Raw genomic sequence first — 17,255 nt, 5'->3', positions numbered from 1 at the left:
TTGTGTCTGGAGCAGGGCAGGATGATGGCTCCCTGCTCCCTGGTGGTGCTGATTGTGTCTGGAGCAGGGCAGGATGATGTTCCCTGCTCCCTGGTGGTGCTGATTGTGTCTGGAGCAGGGCAGGATGATGGCTCCCAGCTCCCTGGTGGTGCTGATTGTGTCTGGAGCAGGGCAGGATGATGTTCCCTGCTCCCTGGTGGTGCTGATTGTGTCTGGAGCAGGGCAGGATGATGGCTCCCTGCTCCCTGGTGGTGCTGATTGTGTCTGGAGCAGGGCAGGATGATGTTCCCTGCTCCCTGGTGGTGCTGATTTTGTCTGGAGCAGGGCAGGATGATGTTCCCTGCTCCCTGGTGGTGCTGATTGTGTCTGGAGCAGGGCAGGATGATGTTCCCTGCTCCCTGGTGGTGCTGATTGTGTCTGGAGCAGGGCAGGATGATGGCTCCCAGCTCCCTGGTGGTGCTGATTGTGTCTGGAGCAGGGCAGGATGATGTTCCCTGCTCCCTGGTGGTGCTGATTGTGTCTGGAGCAGGGCAGGATGATGGCTCCCAGCTCCCTGGTGGTGCTGATTGTGTCTGGAGCAGGGCAGGATGATGGCTCCCAGCTCCCTGGTGGTGCTGATTGTGTCTGGAGCAGGGCAGGATGATGGCTCACAGCTCCCTGGTGGTGCTGATTGTGTCTGGAGCAGGGCAGGATGATGGCTCACAGCTCTCTGGTGGTGCTGATTGTGTCTGGAGCAGGGCAGGATGATGGCTCCCAGCTCCCTGGTGGTGCTGATTGTGTCTGGAGCAGGGCAGGATGATGGCTCCCAGCTCCCTGGTGGTGCTGATTGTGTCTGGAGCAGGGCAGGATGATGTTCCCTGCTCCCTGGTGGTGCTGATTGTGTCTGGAGCAGGGCAGGATGATGGCTCCCTGCTCCCTGGTGGTGCTGATTGTGTCTGGAGCAGGGCAGGATGATGGCTCCCAGCTCCCTGGTGGTGCTGATTGTGTCTGGAGCAGGGCAGGATGATGTTCCCTGCTCCCTGGTGGTGCTGATTGTGTCTGGAGCAGGGCAGGATGATGGCTCACAGCTCTCTGGTGGTGCTGATTGTGTCTGGAGCAGGGCAGGATGATGGCTCCCAGCTCCCTGGTGGTGCTGATTGTGTCTGGAGCAGGGCAGGATGATGGCTCCCAGCTCCCTGGTGGTGCTGATTGTGTCTGGAGCAGGGCAGGATGATGGCTCACAGCTCTCTGGTGGTGCTGATTGTGTCTGGAGCAGGGCAGGATGATGGCTCCCAGCTCCCTGGTGGTGCTGGTTGTGTCTGGAGCAGGGCAGGATGATGGCTCACAGCTCACTGGTGGTGCTGATTGTGTTTGCATTTCTAATCCTTGTGTCTACATCTGAGACCTGGAGAGGCCTTGAGTAGATCCAGATGAGTTCAGTAAACCTTTCCCAGTGGTCTCTTGGGGGTGCAGTCAAAGTCAGGCTGAGCTTCTGGGGCAGCAGCCTCTCAGCCTCTCTCCAGTCCTGTCCCTTTTTCCTTCTGCCTCTCCTTCTCCCCTGTCTGGAACTTTCTGTGCCAGTGGTGGAGTTGTGCCTGTGTGCTCCTGGGCTGAGTGTGCCCAGGGCTGATTTCAGCTCTTCTGAGCTGTTTGCTGTCTTTGCTTTCTGATCAAGGCCTGGTGAGCAGCTCAGTGTGGTCAGTGTCAAACTGGTGCTGTCACAGAGCCATGCAATGGCTTGGCTTGGAAGGGACCTTAAAGCTCATCCAGTCCCAACCCCCTGCCATGGGCAGGGACACCTCCCACCAGCCCAGGCTGCTCAAGGCCTTATCCAACCTGGGCTTGAACACCTCCAGGGAACACATCCAGAGCCTCCCTGGGCAGCCTGTGCCAGTGTCTCCCTACCCTCAGTGCCAAGCATTTCTTCCTCCTCTCCAGTCTCACTCTCCCCTCTCCCAGCTCAAAGCCATTGTCCCTTTTCCTGGCACTCCCAGCCCTTGTCAGAAGTCACTCCCCACCACCCCTGGAGCCCCTCCAGGTACTGGAAGACTGCTCTAAGGTCTCCCTGGAGCCTTCTCTTCTCCAGGTTGAACAGGGACCTGCAGGCTGGCTGGGGAGAGACTGCTCAGAAGGGGCTGTGGGGATGGGAGGAGGGGCAAGGGTTTGGAACTGGAGCAGGGCAGGGTTAGGTTGGACATCAGGAGGGAATTGTGGACAGTGAGGGAGGGGAGGCACTGGAACAGGCTGCCCAGGGAGGTGGCTGAGGCTCCATCCCTGCAGACATCCAAGCTCAGCCTTGCTGTGTCCCTGGGCAGCCTGCTCTGGCTGGAGCTGTCCCTGCTGCCTGCAGGGGGCTGGGCAAGGTGCCCTTGAAGGGTCCCTTGCAAGCCGTGCCCTCTGTGGTTGTGTGTTGCTGCCTTGCCCCCGTGCTGCTGGCTCTGGAGCCTCTCTGAGCTGTGCTGTTGTTTCCCCAGGGCTATGATGATGGCTATGGGGGGGACTATGAGGACCCCAGCTACGAGGCCTACGACAGCAGCTACGCCACCCCCGCGCAGAGGTAAGCTCCTGGGCTCTCCCCTCCCCTGCTTCCTTTGCTCCTCTCCCCTTCCTGTGTCAGATTCCTGCTTTGTTCCCCACCTTCAGGGCCACATCTCACAGGCCTGGGGAAAGCTGTGCCAGCAGGGGCAGTGAGGGCTGCCAGGGAGCATGGCTCAGCTGGAGGCAGGGTGCCAGCCTGAGCTGGAAATGTGGGCACGTTTGGGGGGCTCCAACTCAACCTGCAGCCTTCTGTGCCTGGGGTTGTTCTCAGCCTGTTTGTGCAGCTGGGGGGATGGCAGCCCTTGGCCAGGGCAGAGCAGTCAGGGGCACCTCAGAGTTGTGGAGGTTATAATGGTCTGAGGCTGGGGCTGATGATCTCTGAGGGCACTTCCAACCTCAGGCATCCTGTGATTCAAAACCAGAAGGAAATGAAACAGCTTTAGGAAGCCACAAAGATGATCCCAGGGCTGGAGCAGCTCTGCTGTGAGCACAGGCTGAGGGAGCTGGGGGTGCTCAGCCTGCAGAGGAGAAGGCTCCAGGGGGACCTCAGAGCTGCCTGCCAGGACCTGAAGGCATCCTGCAGGAAGGCTGCAGAGAGACTTCTCCTGAGGGTGTCTGGGACAGGCCAAGGGGGAATGGTTTGGAGCTGAGGCAGAGCAGGGTCAGAGTGGAGCTGAGGAAGAAGTTGTTCAGTGCCAGGGTGCTGAGACTCTGGCACAGGCTGCCCAGGGAGGCTGTGGCTGCCTCCTGCCTGGGGGTGTTGAAGGCCAGACTGGATGAGGCCCTGAGCAGCTGAGCCTAGCTGAGAGGTGTCCCTGGGCATGGTAGGGAGGGTGGAGGGGATGAGCTCTGAGCTCCCTTCCACCTTGAGCCATTCTGTGATGATTCCATGAATCCTCTTCCAAACAGCTGGAGTACAAGAAGAGCATCTCCCCAGGCCCTGACAGGTGGTTCACTTGCTCTTCTGGGCTTGGTTAGCAGCCAAGGATGGTTCAGCAACCCATCCTTCAGCTGCAAAAAGCAGATTCTGAGTGGGTGCTTTGGTGGCCATGGTGGTGTTGGGCTGATGATCTGGGAGGGCTTCCCCAGCCCAGGCACTGCTGTGACTCCATGGAGCTTTGGTCTCCTTGTCTCTCTCACCAGACATGCTGTGCCAGCCTCCCTCCTCACTGCTGCACACAGAGGAATGTGTCCCAGTGCATGGCCCCATGGGTGTGCTGGGTGCCAGCTGAGCCAGCCTGAGAGCAGAGCACACCCAGGCTCTGCCTTCTTCCTCTGCTCACCCAAAGCATGGAGGGGAGATGGAGCTTGGGCAGCTCACCCTCTGACCTGCACCTTTGTCTTCCAGACCTTTGCCCTGCTCCCCAGAGGCCTCTGCCCATAGATCCTTCTCAGGACCCTTGGTCCTACACTGCCCCTGAGGTCTGCTTTAGACATTGCTGCCGTGAGCAGGCTGGGCCAGTGGAGCTGTCCCTGCCCACAGCAGGGGGTTGGAGCTGGGTGCTCTTGAAGCTGCCTTCCAGCCCAGCCCATTCTGTGATTCCATGAGGCTATAAACCAGGCTGTGCCAACAGCAGCAGCATGAGCAGCCCCCCAAAGCACAGCCTGTGCTGCAAGGCTGTGCTTTAAGCAGAGGGAGCACCAGAGATGCCAAGGTCCAGGAGCATCCAGCTGCAAGCAGAGATGAAGGCTCCACTCTGTGCCCAGCTGTCTGCAGCTCCACACCAGAGGTCAGGAGCAGTGGTGCAGGCCAGCAGCACACCTGGTGTAGGTTCTTCTGTGACAAACACCACCACTCCTAGCCCTCCAGAGGCTCCAGCAGAGCAGCCTGAGTTTTGGGCTGCAAACAGGGGGGATTGGGTCACTGGTGGAAGAGACCATGGCAGAGCCTCAGGATCAGGCTGGGATGAAGCCCTGAGGAAGTCTGCGTGGCTGGATGGGCTGAGGCACCTCAGGAGCACTTTGAAATGGACACAATCAGCAGCCTGAAGGAAGAGGACAGCAGGACCTCCACCAGGGTAAGTGCCACCTCTGCCTTAGTGTCGTGGGGGAGACTTGTTTGAGCTGGAGAGGGCAGATTGAGCCTGGAGATGAGGGAGAAATTCCTGGCAGTGGGGGTGGGGAGACACTGGCACAGGCTGCCCAGGGAGGCTGTGGATGCCTCCTCCCTGGAGGTGTTCAAGGCCAGGCCTCCCAGCCTGGGCTGCTGTGAGGTGTCCCTGCCCATGGCAGGGGTTGGAGCTGGATGATCTTTCAGGTCCCTTCCATTCTGTGGTGACTGAGGAAGGAGGGAGCCCTGGGCCATGACAAGTGCAGTCTGTGTCACAGGAGCTGTGCCTTGCTGCAGCTGCCAGCAGCTGTGTTTCTAAAGCCACCTCCCTTCCTCCTCATCTTCCTGTCCCATAACAACCACCCAGGACACAGGATGGAAGCTCAGGGCAGAGACAGAAAAGAGCTTGGCTGCCCTTCCCAATCTGCCACACCCCAGGAGAGGCTAGGGAGCTGTTAAGCTTCTCTCCTCCTGCCTGGGCACTTGGGAGTCAGGCAGAGGAGACTCAAACCCTTGCTGTCAGTTGGATTTACCTCCTGGCCCTCTAGTCTGACAGCTCTGGTTAAAAATAGAAACCCAATCCATGCTGCTCAGAGTACAAAGCCCTTGCTGAGCAGGACCATCCCTGCTGCTCCACACCTGGCACTGGCCAGGGGCAGAGTTCTCCTGGTGCCCCCAGGCAGCAGCAGCTCCTCTCAGTTAATGACCAAGTTTTGCACTCCCCTTACACTTGGTCCTCAAAACCTTGTCAGGAGGATATTCACAGGGTCACAGATTGCATCAGGTTGGAAGGGAGCCCCCAGGGTCACCTTGCCCAACCCCCTGCAGGCAGCAGGGACAGCTCCAGCCAGAGCAGGCTGCCCAGGGACACAGCAAGGCTGAGCTTGGATGTCTGCAGGGATGGAGCCTCCACCACCTCCCTGGGCAGCCTGCTCCAGTGTCTGCCCTCCCTCACTGTGCAGAACTTCCTCCTGATGTCCAACCTAGCCCTGCCCTGCTCCAGTTCCAAACCCTTGCCCCTCCTCCCATCCCCACAGCCCCTTCTGAGCCATCCCTCCCCAGCCTGCCTGCAGCTCCCCAGCAGACAATGAAACATTTTGGCTATCTAACAGAGTTCTGGCATCAACCCAAAGTGCCTCTGAGTGCTTGGGTGGCTGGCTGGACCCAGCCCTCCCCCATGGGCGTTCTGTCAAGTGCTGCTGAGGTGCAGAGCAGCCCTGTGCAGAGGACAGGACAGGCTTGGTCCTCTCTAAAGGGCTGCTATGAGCAGTTGGAGCACCTCAATGGCTTCTTACCTTCAAACCACATGGGAACAGAACTGGATGATCTTGGAGGTCCCTTCCAACCCAAACCATGTGGTGCCAACCATTCTTCCTGTCCATGCCCACCCAGGTGTTGCTCTGAAGGAACAAAGAGGATTTTACAGGCCACCAGCAGGTTCCTCCAGCTGCAGCATGGTGGAAGTCCCAGACTGCAGCTCAGCACTGGCACAGGAGGTGGAGGAGGGCTCTGTGAGCTTGCAAAGCATAACACAGGGGGTTTGTGCCCTTAGAAGGACCCTGGGAGTCTGTTGAGCCACTGCCACTGTCCAGATCCATGGGCTGGGAGAACACCTGACCACCAGGAGAAGAGGAGGAGGACTTCATGGAGAGGACCTCCAAGAGCTGCCCTCTGCTTGCTCAGAGGCAGCAGGGGATCAGTGTGCCACAGGCAGAGGGGGGGCCCAGGTCCTCAGCCAGGACCCCCAGAACCATGTTGTGGGAGTGGATGATGAATCAGCTGAAGACCCTGAGAGCCAGCAGAGCCACCTGTGCTCATCTCCTCATGGCCTTGGTGCCCATGCCAGCCCCAGCAGCCTCATTTCATAGCTGCCATGTCTCAGGCTAAGGAAACCTCACACTGCCTGGCAGGTGACAGCCTGCCTCACTCTGTGTCTTCAGCCAAGGCCAGAACACCACCCAGCCACCACTGGAGAGGAGGAGGAAACTCCTGCCAGCAAGGGTGGGGAGACACTGCAACAGGCTGCCCAGGGAGGCTGTGGATGTCCCCTCCCTGGAGACAGCTCTGGGCAAAGGGAGCAGCTTTGTCCTTTGCCTACATATCCTGGCTGGAGAGGTCTGTGGGTGATCACCAGTGGGGTCAGTGGATGCTCCCTGTGTGACACCCCTGGGGACATGAGCAGAGGTTTGCTCACTTCTCTCCCAGTATCTAAACCACAGAATCACAGAATGATAGGGGTTGGAAGGGACCTCTGGAGCTCACCCAGTCCAGCCCCCTGCCAGAGAGGGCACCCAGGGCAGGGCACACAGAACACAGCCAGCTGGGGCTGCAAAGGCTCCAAAGAAGGAGGCTCCCCAACCTCTCTGGGCAGCCTGCTCCAGGGCTCAGCATCCTCCCAGTAACAGTTCTTCTTCTGTTCCCATGGCACCTCCTCTGCTCCAGCTTGCAGCCCTCACCCCAGGTCCTGTCCCAGGACACCACTGAGCAGAGCCTGGCCCCTTCTTGCTGCTGAAGTGCTGGATCGTTAGTCTGTGTGGATGGGAAAAGCAGATGGGCATGGAGCTGTGGAGAAGGAGTGAGATAATGGAATCATGGAACTGTTTGGGTTGGCAGAGGCCTCCAAGATCATCCAGCCCAGCCACCAACCCAGCCCCACCATGGCCACCAAACCATGCCCCCAAGTGCCATGGCCACAGCTTTCTGGAGCACCTCCAGGGATGGGGACTCCCCCACCTCCCTGGGCAGCCTCTGCCAGTCCCTCACCACTCTGGCAGCAAAGAAATCTTTCCTCATCTCCAGCCTCACCCTGCCCTGGCACAGTTTCAGGCCATCTCCACAGAGCACTGTGCAGATTCAGGTGCCAGCAGTGCTTAAAGCAGATGAAGCTTCTCTTGGCCCTTCCAGCTCTGGCTTTGGTGAGCCCCTGGGAGGTCTGCAAGCACACCATGTGCTGCTCAGCTGGGGACAAAGGAGATGCAGCTCTCAGCAAGGCAAAGCAAAGACCAGAGAGGGGGAAAGGAAGACCAGAGAGGGGGAAAGGAAGAACAGATCCACCCAGAGGACCTGAGGCTACAGGAAGGTCTTCAGTCTCACAGCCTTCTGCTGCCTGGTATCCCAGGAGCTGCCAGGGAACCAGCTGGCAATGTTGCTACCTGTGTGCAGGCAGGGGCTGGCCAAGGGCCAGCACAGGCTGTCAGTGCTGTGATTTGCTGTCCCTGACACCACAGACCTCAAAGCAGCACCACCAGCCTGCCCCAGCAGCCTTGTCTGCCCAGGAGCCTGTGGCTTCAGCCTTCACCCCTCTGCCCATGCTCCTCTGCTTACCCCCCCTGCAGCACCATCCTGCACTGCCTGGGCATCAGGAGCTGGGAGGGCTGACAGGCAAAGCTCAGTCCTGCTCAGCTGCTGTCAGCCTGGAGCAGTCCCAGTTCTTGAGAGGTTAAAAGCCTTCAAGGCTGCTGCTTAGAGATGGAGCCTCTGAGTTTGAGCCTTTCCATGGCACAGCAGCAGCAGCAGGTGAGCCAGGCTGGAGGGCATCTGAGCTCCCAAATGAGGAAACATCACTGGTGTTTGCTCTCTTTGGGACTGACCTGGCTTTGTCTGCATGAGGAGACACCACAGGTGTAGGGAAGCTGTGCTCCTCTTTGAGAGCAGCAGGGTAGGCTCATGGAGATCAACAGGAGGCTCTGGCCTACACAACAGGAATGGGGGCAGGATCACACCCTGCATGGAATCACAGAGTGGCTTGGAAGGGACCTCCAAGACCATCCAGCTCCAGCCCCTGCCATGGGCAGGAACACCATCCTCTTTAATCTCTTCATTGATGATCTGGATAAGGGGATTGAGTCAGCCATCAGCAAGTTTGCAGATGACACCAAGCTGGAAGCAGATGTTGGTCAGTTAGAGAGCAGAAGGGCTCTGCAGAGGGACCTCGACCGACTGGACAGATGGGCAGAGGCCAACAGGATGGCATTCAACAAGTCCAAGTGCCAGGTGCTGCACTTTGGCCACAACAACCCCATGCAGAGCTACAGGCTGGGGTCAGAGTGGCTGGAGAGCTGCCAAACAGAGAGGGACCTGGGGGTGCTGATTGACAGCTGCCTAAACATGAGCCAGCAGTGTGCCCAGGTGGCCAAGAAGGCCAATGGCATCCTGGCCTGCATCAGGAACAGTGTGGCCAGCAGGAGCAGGGAAGTCATTGTGCCCTGTACTCTGCATTGGTTAGGCCACACCTTGAGTCCTGTGTCCAGTTCTGGGCCCCTCAGTTTAAGAAGGACATCGAGACACTTGAACGTGTCCAGAGAAGGGCAACGAGGCTGGGGAGAGGCCTTGAGCACAGCCCTGTGAGGAGAGGCTGAGGGAGCTGGGGTTGCTTAGCCTGGAGAACAGGAGGCTCAGGGGAGACCTCATTGCTCTCTACAACTCCCTGAAGGGAGGTTGTAGCCAGGTGGGGGTTGGTCTCTTCTCTCTAGCAACCAGCACCAGAACAAGAGGACACAGTCTCAAGCTGTGCCAGGGGAAGTTTAGGCTTGAGGTGAGGAGAAAGTTCTTCACTGAGGGAGTCATTAGTCATTGGAATGTGCTGCCCAGGGAGGTGGTGGAGTCGCCATCCCTGGAGGTGTTCCAAGAGGGGATTGGATGTGGCACTTGGTGCCATGGTCTGGTCATGAGGTCTGTGGTGACAGGTTGGACTCCATGATCTTTGAGGTCTCTTCCAACCTTGGTGATACTGTGATACCTCCCACTAGCCCAGGCTGCTCAAGGCCTCATCCAGCCTGGCCTGGAACACCTCCGGGGAGGGGGGGGACAGTGCCACATGGTTAGAGAAGTGATACCAGAGCTGTGTGAGATACAAAAGTCATTAAGCCACTTGTAAGAGCCGTGATCCTGTGCACACACAATCTCCCACGAGTGGTATGTGGAGAAGGCTGCTGAAGAGGTCTGGAGAAGGCTGCTGAAGAGGTCTGGAGAGGGTTACTAATAAGCCTGTAGGTGGTTCCAAAGCCTGTCCTGGCCCATCAAGACCTGTCTCAGAAGCCTGCCGGTGCTGAAGAGCCAGAGCTGAGCTGCTGCTCAGGAGTTAATGTTCTCTGCCCTGCAGGATGCTGTGCTGCTGCCTCCAGGTGGGTCCTGGTGCTCCAGGAAATTACACTTGAAAGTAATGAATGCTAATGACAGCTAATGGCCTTGTCTGCAATTAGCTGCAGGCTGGAGCCTTCCTCAGCTCCTCATCACCACCCTGCCCAGGGGCAGGCTGAGAACCCCTCAGTGAGAGCAGCACCGTGTCTGTATGCAGGGTGCTTGGCTGATGGCTTCCTCCCAGGGCTGGCCACCCCGCAAAGGAACTTCAGCTCTCTAACTGACAAGAAGGCCTCTTGCAGGTGCAGCCAGGTGCCAGCAGCACTGAGTGTGCTCAGCACTGGTGGTTCCCTTTGCTACAGGAGAGAGGGAAGGTTTGCAGTCACTGCAGCCAGGGGCTGGCAGGAGGAGGATCCGGGGGGTTGCTCTTGGGTAAGCAGCGTGGTTCACAGAGTGGCCTCACCTCAGGAGCCTCAACCAGAGCAAGGGCAGAGCCTCTGCACCAGCACAGGCTGGAATGCTGTGTCCAGTTCTGGAGGCCCCAGCTCAAGAGGGACAGGGAACTGCTGGAGAGAGTCCAGCAAAGGGCTGCAAGGATGCTGAAGGGCCTGGAACATCTCTGCTGTGAGCAAAGGCTGAGCCTGGGGGTGCTGAGCCTGGAGAGGAGAAGGCTGAGAGGGGATCTGAGCAATGTCTGTAAATATCTGAGGGGTGGGGGGCAAGAAGGGGCCAGGCTCTGGTCAGTGGTGTCCTGGGACAGGACAAGGGGCAGTGGACACCAACTGGAAGCCAGGAGGTTCCACCTCAGCAGGAGGAGAAACGTCCTTGGTGTGAGGGTGCTGAGGCCTGGAGCAGGCTGCCCAGAGAGGTGGTGGAGTCTCCTTCTCTGGAGGCTTTCCAGCCCCAGCTGGATGTCTTCTGTGTTCAGTCAGCTATGTCATGATAAGAAATCAGGTTTTGCTCTGGACATTTTTTGTCCCTGAGCTGGCAAGGGCTTTGGGCCCCTTTTGTCTGGAAGCTGTGAGCAGTGTGTGTGTGAGGGAGCTCAGCTCTGTGCCCTGAGCTGTGTGTCCTCAGAGCTGTGCTGAGTGCTGTGCTCCCACACCCAGTGTGCAGCAGTTTGTTTCCCCTGCTTTTTGCTGCATAACACCTTCCATGGTGGCCAAGAGCTGCAGAAGGAGGAAAGCTGTGGAGAACCTGCTTTGTCCCTACACATGGTGGGGCAATCCTGTCCTGTGCAGGAGCAGGGCTGGAAGCCTGGGGGTTGGTGCAGAGCAGTGGGTTTGGGTCCAGCACAGCCAGCTCTGGGGGCAGCAGAACCATGCCAGGTGTGATGCCACAGGGTGCTTGGAGTTCCAGGGCAGTGACCACGGCTCTGGGCCCTCTAACAGCAGTCACCCAGGATGGAATGGTCTCCTTTCAGCCCTGGTTTGGGCAAAGAGGAGTTCTGGTTGTGCTTGTCACGCTCAGGACCACCCTGGGCATATGCCCAGCAGGCAGAGCTGCGATGCCCAGCAGCTGCTGTAGTCACTGACCCATTGCCCTGCGTGCTTCCCACTTCCTACCTTGCCTAAAGCCAGCCTCTGCAACTGCTAACATCTGGCACTTGCTGGGCCTGGCTCTGGGGGACATGGCTGTGGTGCTGGCAGTGAGCTGGCTCTGTGTGACCTGGCAGTGAGCTGGCAGCAGTGCTGGCAGTGACCCGGCTCTGTGTGACCTGTCTCTGTGTGACCTGGCAGCGGTGCTGGCAGTGACCTGGCTCTGTGTGACCTGGCAGTGAGCTGGCCGTGGTGCTGGCAGTGACCTGGCTCTGTGTGACCTGGCAGTGAGCTGGCCGTGGTGCTGGCGGTGACCTGGCTCTGTGTGACCTGGCAGTGAGCTGGCCGTGGTGCTGGCGGTGACCTGGCTCTGTGTGACCTGGCAGTGAGCTGGCCGTGGTGCTGGCGGTGACCTGGCTCTGTGTGACCTGGCAGTGAGCTGGCAGTGGTGCTGGCAGTGACCTGTCTCTGTGTGACCTGGCAGTGGTGCTGGCAGTGACCTGGCTCTGTGTGACCTGGCAGTGACCTGGCAGTGGTGCTGGCAGTGACCTGTCTCTGTGTGACCTGGCAGTGAGCTGGCCGTGGTGCTGGCGGTGACCTGGCTCTGTGTGACCTGGCAGTGGTGCTGGCAGTGACCTGTCTCTGTGTGACATGGTAGTGGCCTGATCGTGGTGCTGGCAGTGACCTGGCTCTGCATGACCTGGCATTGGTGCTGGCAGTGAGCTGGCAGTGGTGCTGTCAGTGACCCAGCTCTGTGTGACCTGGCAGCGGTGCTGGCAGTGACCTGGCTCTGTGTGACCTGGCAGTGACCTGGCAGTGGTGCTGGCAGTGACCTGTCTCTGTGTGACATGGTAGTGGCCTGGCCGTTGTGCTGGCAGTGACCTGGCTCTGTGTGACCTGGCAGTGCTGCTGGCAGTGAGCTAGCAGCGGTGCTGGCAGTGACCTGGCTCTGTGTGACCTGGCAGCGGTGCTGGCAGTGACGTGGCAGCGGTGCTGGCAGTGACCTTGCAGCGGTGCTGGCAGTGAGCTGGCTCTGTGTGAGCTGGCAGTGAGCTGGCGCTGTGTGACCTGGCAGCGGTGCTGGCAGTGACCTTGCAGCGGTGCTGGCAGTGAGCTTGCTCTGTGTGAGCTGGCAGTAAGCTGGCTCTGTGTGACCTGGCAGCGGTGCTGGCAGTGACGTGGCAGCGGTGCTGGCAGTGAGCTGGCAGCTGTGCTGGCAGTGACCTGGCTCTCTGGCTCTCTTGCAGCGTGCCTGACTATTACGAGTACGGCCCCGGGGCGAGCGAGGAGGCCTACGGCAGCTACGGTAAGCTCTGCTCCATCCCCGGCCCAGGGCAGGGGCAAAGGGGAGCTGCTCCTGGCAGCTCAGGCATTGCTTCCCCTGATGGGATCATGTGCAATGGCCTGGGCTGGAAGGGACCTGGAAGACCATCCTGCTCCAACCCTCTGCCATGGGCAGGGCCACCTCCCACCAGCCCAGGCTGCTGGATGATCTTGAAGGTCCCTTCCAACCCAACCCCTCCTGTGACTCCGTGACTGTTCCACTGCTTTTTTATTGTCTCCTTCATTTCCTGGTGCTGTTCGTCCTGCAGAGTTTGCTCTGTGATCAGAGCCTTTAAATCACAGTGAGAGTTGGTGCTGAAGCAGGAACAGCACAATAAAGATAATGATGGAACCTGGGCAGGAAAGAGTGGAGGGTGCAGCTTACACAGTGCTGCTCCAAAGGGGTGACTGCAGAGACCTTGCCTGAGCAGGCAGAAATGCTCAGACTTCATTGCCAGCAGCTCAGGCATTGAGGGCCTGGAGCAGGACCAGAGAAGGGCTACAAAGCTGGGGAAGGGTCTGGAGAAGAGGGCTGGGGAGGAGCAGCTGAGGGAGCTGGGGGTGTTGAGTGTGGAGCAGAGAAGGCTGAGGGAGATCTCATTGCTCTCTGCAGCTCCCTGAGAGGAGGCTGCAGGGAGCTGGGGGTTGGGCTCTGCTCCCCAGTCTCAGGTGGTAGAAGGAGAGGAAATGGCCTGGAATTGTGCCAGAGGAAGGTTAGGTTGGAGAGAGGTAAAACTTCCTTGCTGCAAGAGTGGTCAGGGACTGGCAGAGGCTGCCCAGGGAGGTGGTGGAGTCCCCATCCCTGGAGGTGTTCCAGAAAGCTGTGGCCATGGCATTTGGGGCCAGGGTTTGGTGGCCATGCTGGGGCTGGGTTGGTGGCTGGGCTGGATGATCTCTGAGGGCTTTCCCACCCCAAGAGCTGTGTGACTCTGTGCCTGGCAGTTCAAGGTTAGCAGTCTCTATTCCTACACTCTTCCTTTTTTGTCTTCTCCCTGCCCTGCCCTGCTTCCCTGGCTCCTGTGCAGGAGGCAGATCATCAGATGTTGTCCTCAGCCCAGCACCTTTGTGTCGCTGAGGAGAAGCTGAGCTCCCAGCTCTCGTAGCTCACGCTGGCAGCTGAGTGACACAGCCTGACCTGCAGGTTAAATTCTCTGCAGGATCTGTGCCTCTCTGCATTGGTCACAGAGCCACAGAATGGTTGAGGTTGGAAGGGACCTCTGGAGGTCATCTTGTCCAGCTCTGCTGTTCAAGCAGAGTCCCCCAGAGTCCCCCGGCTGTTTTTCAACTGGCTTTTGAGTATGCCAAGGGTGGGAGACTCCACAGCCTCCCCAGGCAACTGTGCCAGAGCCTGGTTACACTTGTAGTGCAAAACTGTTTCCTGATGCTCAGAGGAATGTGTGCCCACTGTCTCTGGCACCACTGGGAGGAGACTGGCTCTGTCTTTACACCCTTCCCTTCAGGTGTTTGTGTGTGGTGGGCTTGGTGGAGCAGGGCTGATGGTTGGGCTCAATGATCTTGAAGGTCTTTTCTGACCTAAATGATTCTGTAGACTTCTCCAGTGGGTAGGGTTGGAAGAGACCTTCAAGACCATGCAGTTCCAACCTCCCTGCCATGGGCAGGGATGCCTCCCACCAGCCTCCTCCAGCCTGGCCTTGAACACCTCCAGGGAGGGGGCAGCCACAGCCTCCCTGTCTCCCCACCCTTACACAAGACAAGGGCAACTCTTCTCCATGTGGGTTTGTGAGGAGAGCTCCTACTCTGGATAATGCTGGACCTTACTGATGAGCTGGTGTAGGGCAGAGCTTCCATTGCTTTGTGCTCCTCATGGCAGGAGAAGTCTGGGGGCTTGCCAGAGCGGCAGCACAGAGTTCTCCCCAGAGATTCCCTGCAGTTTCCAGTGTACTCATCTGGAAGGCAAAGGGCTGCCTTCTGCTGGGGCTCCTGCTCAGCTCGTCCCTGGCACTTCCCTGCTGGTGCTCAGGCTCTTCAGCAGCTCTCAGAGCACCCTGGGAAGCAGGAATTCCTGGCTCAGCCTGGCAGCCAGCAAGCCACAGCAGAGAGTCTGAAACAATTACCCAGGGTGCGACAAGCAGCAGAGGTGGCAATGTCCTGCACCCCCCACACTGCCCACCGCCAGTGCCCTGAGCTCTCCCCAGCTCTGTACAGAGCAACCACCCCAAAAAGCAGAGATTTTCTTCCTCAGGGAAAGCAAATGATCTCATTCAGGATTGCAAGCAGCTGCTGCCTGCCTCAGAGCACCAGGAGCACAATGGCAAAGCAGACGAAGCCATTCTCTGTGCTGCGCAGATCCTCACTGCCTGACCTGAGCACCTCCTCCTGGCTACCTCTCCAAAGTCACTGGCCACAGATGAATAGAACTGCCCCAGGGCTGTGGGCAGCAGTCAGAAGTGAACTCAGCCACCAGGAAGAAGAGGTGGTGAGGTCTCTGCTGCTGCAGGGAGTGAGGACTGAGCTCAGCTGTGAGCTCATCAGGACACCAGATCTTGGTATGCGCATCACACACTGCTGCCACCTCAGGTTTTGTTCCACAGCAGCTGCTGATGGGATTCTGCCTTTTAATTACTCCTGGGGTTGCCCTCTTTGCATTTCTGATAGAATTTGATTCAAGGCTGGAAAATTCCATTACAAGGTCACAGAGTGTTCATGGAATCATGGAATGGGTTGGGTTGGAAGAGAGCTTCAGGATCATCCAGTCCCAACCCCCTGCCATGGGCAGGGACACCTCCCACCAGCCCCAGGTTGCTCAAGGCCTCATCCAGCCTGGCCTTGAACACCTCCAGGGAGGGGACATCCACAGCCTCCCTGGGCAACCTGTGCCAGTGTCTTTCCACCCTCACTGTCAGAAACTTCTTCTCCAGTCTCCATCTCCCCTCCTGGCACTCCCAGCCTTTGCAGCCTTAGTTGACTGAAGAGCAGGAGAGGAGTGCACTCAGTGTGTTGGTCTTGACTCTTGCACCAGAAGACATCTAAGCAAGTGTCAGCCACTGCTTGGGGCAGGTGGCACCACTGTGACTTTTTAATGTGCTTTCAGTGCTGCCCAGGTGAAATAGGGAGACACCAGTGGCAGGAGGCACTGGTACAGGCTGGGAGGCATGGGAGCAGGTTGCCCAGGGAGGTTGTGGATACCTCCTCCCCTGCTCCTTCGGCCTCTCCTCATAGGAGAGGTGTTCCAGACAGGTGTGGCCATGGCACCTGGGGCCAGGGTTTAGTGGCCATGGTGGTGCTGGGTTGATGGTTGGACTGGATGATCCCAGAGGGCTTTGCCAACCCAAACTCTTCCCTGGTTCTATGATTCCACAAACTATCTGGCAGAGCAGGTTCCTGAGTGCAGAAGCTCCACAGCTGCTTATCACTTTTCTCCCCGTTTCCTTTCTTGTGGTCTCAGAGGGCAGCCAAAACCCAGCTCTCACCTCTCCATGACCCAACTCCTCACCTTATTCACACCCCAGCTGCACCAGGTGCCACTCACCTTGCTGCCTAACTCCAGAGCCAGAAGCTCACAGCATCAGACACCTTCTGAGCTCCAGGGCTGACCGAAGCCTTGAGCAGCTGAGTCTAGCTGAGAGGTGTCCCTGCCCGTGGTGGGGAGGGGTCGATGAGCTCTGAGGTCCCTTCCAGCCTGGGCCATCCAGTGATGACTCCATGACTGCAGAGCCACTCATTCCCTGCTGCAGGTGCAGCAGTCAGTGCTGTTGGTCCTGAGCTGGACAGCTTGCCAGGTTAGTTTCCAGGGGAGGATAAAGCAGCGGATCCCAAGCCCAGCCCTGTTTGCCGTCTCTGCAGCTGGCACCCAGGCCGTGGAGAAGGCTGCCAGCCCCTGGCACGGCCTCAGCCTGTTGTGTCCAGTGGAGCTGTTCACAAACCATCTTTCTCTCCTCTGTTTTTAGCACCAGAAGAATGGGCCACAACCCGTTCCAGCCTAAAGGCACCACCTGCAAGGTCAGCCAGAGGGGGTTACAGGGAACACCCCTATGGTAGATATTGAAGGTCCTGCTCACCTGTGACCTCGTCTCAAAGACAATTAATAGCCTGTGGTCTCCACAGAAGCAGCACCAAGACAAGTAATAGTCCATTTCTTTTCTACCCTAGGGCTTACTGCTCCTTCTTAGCCTCTGTGCTCCTGCCTCTCCTACAGCACTGAGGGGCAGCAGGAGAATTTTCTAGCACGGACTTACCCCCCTGAGACAAAGCCCCTTGGCAAGCACTGTCTGAGCCCCTGCAGATGCTGTTCTGTTGCTTGTACCATTGCTGTCTGTACCCTGCCAAGCATGACACTGCTCAGAGCTGCAGCCTCTCGGGGCTCAGGCTTTCTCTAGGGCTGCTGAAGGACTAGATGAATTTCCCCCCTTTGCTTTTCCCCTTCCCCTTCCCTCCCCCTTTCCTCCTTTTTTCCATTTCCCCCCTTTTCCCTTTTTTTTATTTTAGCTTTTCCCCCTTTTATTGTGCCTTTTTTCCCCTTCCCCCCTTTTTCCCCTCCTTTTTTCCCCCTACCCTTTCCCTCCTCTCCTTTCACCTCCCTCTCCCCCCCTTTCTCTCCCTTTTGTCCCCTTTTCCTCTCTCGCTGTGCCCCTCTGAGCCAGCCACCGGGCCAGCTGCAGCTGAGCTCTTCTGCCCTGTCTCTCTAGTAGCTGTGAGTTTAGATGGAGCTGTGTGGGTCCCCACTTTGTCCCTTTACTTTCCCTGCTGTTTGGGGGTGGGGGCCAAGCAGCTGCTGTTGTCTGTAGCCA

At 58.2% G+C, this 17,255-nt stretch overlaps 1 protein-coding gene across 1 annotated transcript in view; it reads left to right on the top strand.

Moving 5' to 3' along the window:
- KHDRBS2 (KH RNA binding domain containing, signal transduction associated 2) overlaps positions 1–16,893 on the top strand; it is a 61,361-nt gene extending 44,468 nt beyond the window's left edge. The window contains exons 7-9 of the mRNA XM_054169489.1: positions 2,454–2,536; positions 12,432–12,490; positions 16,416–16,893. Of these exons, the coding sequence (XP_054025464.1) occupies positions 2,454–2,536; positions 12,432–12,490; positions 16,416–16,513 (240 nt within the window). The 3' untranslated portion in view covers positions 16,514–16,893. The remainder of the gene's footprint in view (positions 1–2,453; positions 2,537–12,431; positions 12,491–16,415) is intronic.
- The last annotated feature ends 362 nt before the right edge of the window (positions 16,894–17,255 follow it).

This window comes from Dryobates pubescens, chromosome 2 (assembly GCF_014839835.1).
Source record: "Dryobates pubescens isolate bDryPub1 chromosome 2, bDryPub1.pri, whole genome shotgun sequence".
Taxonomy (NCBI): Eukaryota; Metazoa; Chordata; class Aves; order Piciformes; family Picidae; genus Dryobates; species Dryobates pubescens.
The sequence above is the reverse complement of the archived record's forward strand: the minus strand, read 5'-3'. Positions and strand labels throughout refer to the sequence as shown.